Source organism: Mastomys coucha, unplaced genomic scaffold, assembly GCF_008632895.1.
Source record: "Mastomys coucha isolate ucsf_1 unplaced genomic scaffold, UCSF_Mcou_1 pScaffold22, whole genome shotgun sequence".
NCBI lineage: Eukaryota > Metazoa > Chordata > Mammalia > Rodentia > Muridae > Mastomys > Mastomys coucha.
Genome location: NW_022196905.1, coordinates 1,821,557 through 1,828,970, shown reverse-complemented (window position 1 = coordinate 1,828,970; position 7,414 = coordinate 1,821,557). Strand labels below are relative to the sequence as shown.

The following is a 7,414-nucleotide window of genomic DNA, read 5'->3' as shown; positions in this document are numbered from 1 at the left end:
AAAAAAAAAAAAGAAACTATATTTTAAAAATAATTGCCAAAAAAATTTATCTTTTAAGCAAAAGAAAATTTTCTGTAACATGTAATAAAGATGGAAGGGGAGAATTAGGGCTTTTCTGCCTTAGGCATCTTGCCAACCCACCACTAAACTGAGCTAACCACAAAGCTGTTCCTAAACTGAGGCAAGAGGTTAGATATAAGCCATGTTTTAGGACTAAGTGGGGAGCATCTTGGTTACCACATTGCTTTATTAGGCAGATGGCTCTATCAACAGCAAACTCTTTTTTTGTTGTTGTTGTTTTTTTTTTTTGTTGTTGTTTGTTTTCGAGACAGGGTTTCTTTGTGTAGCTCTGGCTGTCTTGGAACTCACTCTGTAGACCAGGCTGGCCTCAAACTCAGAAATCTGCCTGCTGCCTCCCAAGTGTTGGGATTAAAGGCGTGCACCACCATGCCCGGCTAACAGCAAACTCTTAACTCTCCCAGCATAGAGTGTGGTGCAGAGGTCAGCCTACGGCAAGGAAAAGAACCACAGACAACTCTCCCGAGGTGGGTCAGATCTCTGAGATTCTCTTCAGATTCTAGTTTTTATTCAATATTTACTCTTCCCAACTAGAACATAGTCAATTACATAATTATAAACTTTGTATTTTAAAATTATACAGTGTTTGGTAATTTCTCTTGTCAATACTTAAAACTGTGAATCAAACAGGTACAAGATAGCATTAGACGCCCACTATTTATGCAACAGTGTTCAGGGTGACGAAATCAAGCAGGTCAGGTCTAGCAATTTCAGCCCCCTACACAGTGAGGACGAAGTCAGAGAAGGCACATCCAGTGACATAGTGTCAAAGAAAGACCGGTCAGAATGGAAGGTGAGTCCTACAAATCCCACCCACTTCAAAGTCTGACCTGCTCCTACCCACCTGATCAATGTGCTGTCTTGTTAGCTGTGCATTCGGAACATCCTTTGAGGTTCCCTTGCTTCCTCCCCTAGTCAGGGAACCCTAGTCCAACCAAACTTCTTACCTACCAAACTATACACAATAACTAATCTGTATTGGTCAACTTCCTTCAACTTAAGTCTGTGTTAAGACTCTAGGCAGATAATAAAATTCTCACTTTGGCATACATTAAAGGGCAAATAAAATGTACTGTAGTTCCAGTCGGGTTGCTGCCAGGTACAACAAATGCAAACGGACTTTGCAGACAGCATACCTTTCTTCCATGGACACCTCTTTTAGCTGCTGGTGTGGTTTGGTACCTTCCATTTCTCTGATGCTCACGGCATAGATCTTGGTGGTATAGTCAATGGCTTTTTCTCTAGCAACATCACTGTCATAGCCTCAAACAACAGAAAGAGGAGAGGTTGGGGGTATGAGATGGCTTTCAAGTGTTCAGGAGGATACCAGAAAAAAAAGAAGGTACCATCCTAAAGGACGGTCCAGGGCTGATTGGGGCTCACCTCCATCTTCTTCTGCATCTGTGTCTGACTCCTCACTGTCAACCAGCTTGCTCTCCTGCGTCCCCACAAATTCCCTGGTCCAGATCATCAAGGCCGTGTCAGCACCTCCTACAGTGAGCAGCACAGAGTCATTGTGTAGCCACCTCACATTGGTAACGTGTGCGCTGTGCCCCACGTACTTCTTAAATCTTGCATGCTGTCCCTGCAAACAAAGCCAGAAAGTGGCAGTTACCAGTCAGTGCCTAATCATTCCTGTTGTCTTTGCTATTACCTAGGATGTAACACACCTGTTCATTTTCTAGTTTTCTAATTTTGCTAGTATCATAAGAATACATGCTCCATGCAGGCTGTGAATGGTCTCCCCTTAAGACTGGCTCACAGTAGGTCTTCAACAGGTATTTTTGAGGTGGATTTGTGAACTAAGGAAATATAAATCGTTTGTTTCCATGTCTCTCTGACATCAAAAGAGTCAGGCCCGTAGGTGAATTTTTTGTGAATTCCTGATTGACACTTCTGTAGCCACCCCTCCACAGCGGGTTTTACATACAATCCTGGCAAGGATAGAAGGCAGCAAGGGACCTCAAGTAATGTTTTAAACAGTTTCATCCTGGAACCTGTAAAGCATCTCTAACCCAAAAGTCACTCAAAGAACTGTTTTAAAGATAAAGCAAGCTCCTTTCCACTAAATCTAAATAAATAGAATTCATTTTCTAAGTCATTACTGAAAGCTTTTGGAGTGCGGTTCCCAGGCTGCACCAGTATATCAGCAGGTGGTGAGGGGTGGAGGTTGGGGTATGACTGGCTGTCCCAGGGCTGTCCTGACAAGTGCTGGGAAGCCAGTGTTGGCATCAGGAAGAGCCTCCATTCTGGGCTCCTGAGACACAGTGTGGCAAAAATAGCTCCTGTGGGAGCCACTTAAAGAGGTAGTTTTTCTATCCCCTGCGTGGCTCCCAGGGAATACCTTATGCAATGTGGTAAGCCACATGAACTCCCTGGTCAGGAGCCAGAGACTGGCTTACCAGATGAAAACTTTAGCCCACAACTGACAAGAGGCTTCCCTGGGGCTTTGGACTGGTGTACTAGGAAGCCAGAAACAGCAAGACACATTGCAGGAAACGGGGGCAGGCACTTGGGGCTGCAATCCCCAGTCTCTAGATCTGGCTGACCTCTCCCTGTCACAAATGCACATGCGCGCGTGCACACACACACACACACACACACACACACACACACTCACTCATATATATACATGCACATACTTTAAAAAATAATAAAAATATATCTTAAAAGAAGCGAAAGAAACTAAAATTAAACATATGACCCAAACAGACATTTTTTTCAAAGAAGGCTTGAAAATGTAAAAATGAATATAATAGGAATATATTTGCCAAGTGAAGAACAATGCCTAGAAGATGTGCCTAGTAACTTGGAAAAAACAAACCAAACAAACAAAAAACCCAACAACAACAACCACCCAGCAGTGAAATGATCAAGGAGTCTATTTAAGATATAGTAGCTACAAATGGAATTTGTAGCGAGAGCGTTGCGTGGCAGGAATAAGAACTCCAGGCACCATGTCTGAAGTAGGGTTTCATTACACAGCCCAGGCAGACCTTACACTCACAACACTCCAGGTCAGCCTATCGAGTGCTGGGATTACAGGCATGCAGCACCACACTGATTCTAGTGGTTTATAGCTCACTAGCTGTGTCAGACAGTGCTCCATGCTCATCCAGCTTCACTTCTGTAAAGCCCCATTCACAGTCACAGTGGAGTCAGGGATACAGTGTGTTTGGAGAGAGGATACATTCATTTCTTAATAATGAATTTGTTCAATAGACCCAGAGCACTGGAGAAGCAAGGATATTATCCCACATTGTGTGCATCAATCAATTGGGTAAAGGAAATGAGTTAGAAAAACTAGATTTAAAAAAAAATGGAACTAGGTATGGTGCTACAGACCTGCAATACCAGTACGTGGAAAGCAGAAGCAGAAGAAATACAGCAAGTTCAAGGCCAGCCTGATATATGCCTGGAGGGTGAGGAGAAGAGAAGGTCTAATAGTCAAGGGTGATACCCCCTCGTCCAGTGGACTGGAGTTCTCATCTTAGCACCATATTAGACACTCAAGACACTTTTAATTTAGTTCCAGGAGATCTAAAGTTCCCTTTGTGGCCTCTGAGGGTATTTGTTCTCATATACACACATACTTTTAAAAATAGTAAAAATGAACCAGAGAGGAAGACAGAGATAGAAAGAAAAAGAGAGAAGGGGAGGGAGGAAGGGGAGAGGCACAAAGGCCTGAATAGACATTTTTGCAAAAGTGAAAGGAATGGCAGTGGAAATGGGGGCCAGGCATGGAAAGAAAGCCTCTGGACCTCACTTGCTGGAGCATGCAAATAGAAACCACACTGAGGTAGGACCACATGCGTCAGGACAATGGCTGCCCAAAGGACAAAAGAACAAGTGTTTGGGAGGGTGTGGGGGGAAGGGGACACTGCTGGTGAGAATGCAGATTAGTGCAGCACCAGGGAAGACAGTGTGAGGACTCCTCAAACACCTCAAGCGTGAACCATGCTTGTGCTACTTGCTATTTCAAAGTGGTGACGGCTAAAACCAGTGCTGTGCCAGGCGAGCGAGCGCAGTGCCCACTGATCCTCAGATCTCACTCTGTTGAGCTGGGTGAGTGCCTTATCCACATAAGGATACTAATCCTTTGTTGTCACTTTGGTGGCTGACTTTTTTTTTTTTTTTAATTTCATTGACCATTTCCATTGTTGTATTTTTTAGTTTAGTGTAGTCTTACTTGCTTATTTCTGCCTTTTTTTAGTTTTGCTTTTGGTGTAATATCTGAAGGGCACAGCTTCAAATGACTGCCCCAGGCATACTGCCTAGTTAGGCTAGAGAAATGGCCTATGAACTTCCTAGAACAAGAGTAAATCCAAGCAGGCAGTGGTGGTGCATGACTTTAATCCCAGCACTTGGGAGGCAGATGGCAGGAGGATTTCTGAGTTTGAGGCCAACCTGGTCTACAGAGTGAGTTCCAGGACAGCCAGGACAACACAGAGAAACCCTGTCTCAAAAAAACAAACAAAACAAACAAACAAAAACAAAAAAGAGTAAAATCCAATAGTACCAAAAGGTTTCTTAAATCTTGAGTCTACTAAAACCAAGGCATCCCAATTAGAAAAAATTGTCCTAAAAGCAATTTCATTTTAAATGAGAAGAATAGAGGGCTGAGGAGGTGGCTTAGCTAATGAGTGTCTTCCCTGTACCAGTGAGGGGTTGGATTTGGATCCCCAGTGCCTCTGGCAAACATTTGGGCATGGTGAGTGAAAACAGCAAGGTTCCTAGAGCTTGCTAGTTAGTGCCTCTAGCCAGTTGGTAAGTTCTAGGTAGGCTAAGTGCGAGACCTTGACTTGAAATCTAAGGGAGAGGCCTGGAGATATGACTCACAAGTCAAGAACACAGCTGCTTTTCCTGAGGACCCAGGTTTGATTTTCAGCACCTACATACTGCCTCACAACATCTATAACTCCAATTCCAGGGTCTGGATGGCCCCTGGCTTGCAAGGACACATTCATGGTGCCTAGATATATATTCAGGCAAAACACCCATGCACCAAAGGTTTTTAAAAATTAGAAACAATGTGTAAAGCAACAGAGGAAAGACAGCTAACATTGACCTCTGGTCTCCTTATGTAAGCATGTACACATGCACATACACACACACACACATACACACATACACACACATATACACACATATACACACACATACACACATACACACATATATACACACACATATACACACATATACACACATACACACACATACACACATATACACACACACATACACACACATATACACACACATACACACACATATACACACACATACACACACATACACACACACATACACACACATACACACACATACACACACACATATACACACATACACACACATACACACACATACACACACATACATACACACATACACACATATACACACACATACACACACACACATACACACACATATACACACACATATACACACACATACACACACACATACACACACATATACACACACATACACACACATACACACACATATACACACACATACACACACATACACACACACATACACACACATATACACACACATACACATACACATATACACACACATACACACACATACACACACATACATACACACATACACACACATACACACACACACACACACACACACACGCCACTACAATGAATAAATATAAGACAGAAAAGTGTGAGAAAGATGGAGGAACGGAATGGTGTGTATACAGTGGAGAGAGATGGAACTAGAGACGCTAACATGGGTGACAGATGTGAGAAAGCTTCAGTGGATTGGGGATCATGTAGTTGCTGAGTAGGGCTCATGGTAGTGTGCAGCAGCCTGGAACTTGCGCAGACTCAGCCCCCAAAACACCCTGTGCAGACTCAAGATCACCCTGGCTCTGAGCAATGGCTCTCAGGATCCCAGGATGTCTGGGATGAAGAACAGTTCATTTTCTGGATTGGACCTCCTTGAAAGATCTCTATGGTCCACGCTGCCCCTGAGGCCATGTGTATGTTTGAGGCCTGTGCTACCCTGAGAGGTCAGGTAGATATCTGTAGTCTGTGCTGCCACCGGAGACCATATTAGTATTAGTGTCTGTTGTCTAGGTTGCCTCTGGAATCCATGTTGATGTGGGTGGCTTGTACTGTTGCCTGAGGCTATGTTGATGTCTGTGGTTCATGCTACCACCAAGGCCATGTTTGGATCTGTGATCCTGTTGCAGCCATGGGCTCTGTTGATGTCTGTGGGCTGTGTCACCAACCAAGTCCAGGCTATGCTGGTCTGTGGTCTGTGCTGCTGGCTGAAGTCATGATGGTGTCCAGGGGCTGGGCTGCTGCCAGGAACCGTATTGGTGTCAGTGGTCTGTGCAGTGGCAGAGGGTCATGTTGATGCCCATGGTCTGTACTGTCACCAGGCCATGTTGAAGTCCATGACACAGTTGTCACCAGAAACCATGTGGAAGTTCATGATCTGAGCTCCCACTGACTGTAAAGGGTAAAGAAGCTACTATTGCAGTGGTATCGATGACGGCGGTCTCACAGTTGAGAAAGAGAGACATAGAAGGTTTCCCCCCACGCCCCCAAAAGTAACAGCCTAGGCAGGAAGCTACTGAAGAGAATGCTTACAAATTGTGATAAGGATGCTGATGTGTTGCTCTCCATAATTAACAGCTTCTGGCAGGGATGTAGGCAGGGAAGGACTCAGTTTTCTTTAAGGGGCTGGCCACTGGGAGTTTGGCTATAAGATTTGGGGACCGCTATATCATGAGAACTTCACTAAACTCATCCACTTAAAAACAGCTTCAGGGAAGTATCTATACAACATTACAGAAGTAGTAAATACATTTCTGACCGTTTATGCATTCAAATAAAAAGAACCATTCAGGTACAACAGATAATTAAGGTAACTAACGGAACAGATGAGATCTATAACAAACATACAATATTACCTTGACAGGATATGAAAAAAGCTTCACAAAACCAAAGTCATCCCCAGTGGCTAAGAGGGAGCCATCTTTGGTAAGACTGGCAGCATTGACATCAGTCACATCGCTGTGAGCAGGCCAGATTCCTTCACAGGTGGGCCCCAGGACACAGGTCCATGTGTCCCATTCTATCTTCTCAACCTGCAGGGGATGAGCAGTGTGATCATTTTGTATAGCCTCATTTCTTTGTGTTCTATTTAAGAGGGGTGATTTTTGGGACAGCAGGCAAATTGCTGGGTGATGAGATGCTCCAGTTCCTAGCTGCCACTGTTGTCTGCCTCTCTCTCTCTCTTTCTTTCTTTCTTTCTTTCTTTCTTTCTTTCTTTCTTTCTTTCTTTCTTTCTT

At 43.9% G+C, this 7,414-nt stretch overlaps 1 protein-coding gene across 5 annotated transcripts in view; it reads right to left on the bottom strand.

Moving 5' to 3' along the window:
• The window catches only part of Eml6 (EMAP like 6), a 289,180-nt gene that overhangs the window by 31,535 nt on the left and 250,231 nt on the right, over positions 1-7,414 (bottom strand). For all 5 annotated transcript variants that reach the window (XM_031337169.1, XM_031337170.1, XM_031337171.1 and 2 more), the window contains 3 exons: positions 7,034-7,210; positions 1,462-1,663; positions 1,215-1,341 (listed from right to left, as the gene is read on the bottom strand). In XM_031337169.1, coding sequence (XP_031193029.1) covers positions 1,215-1,341; positions 1,462-1,663; positions 7,034-7,210 — 506 coding nt within the window. The remainder of the gene's footprint in view (positions 1-1,214; positions 1,342-1,461; positions 1,664-7,033; positions 7,211-7,414) is intronic.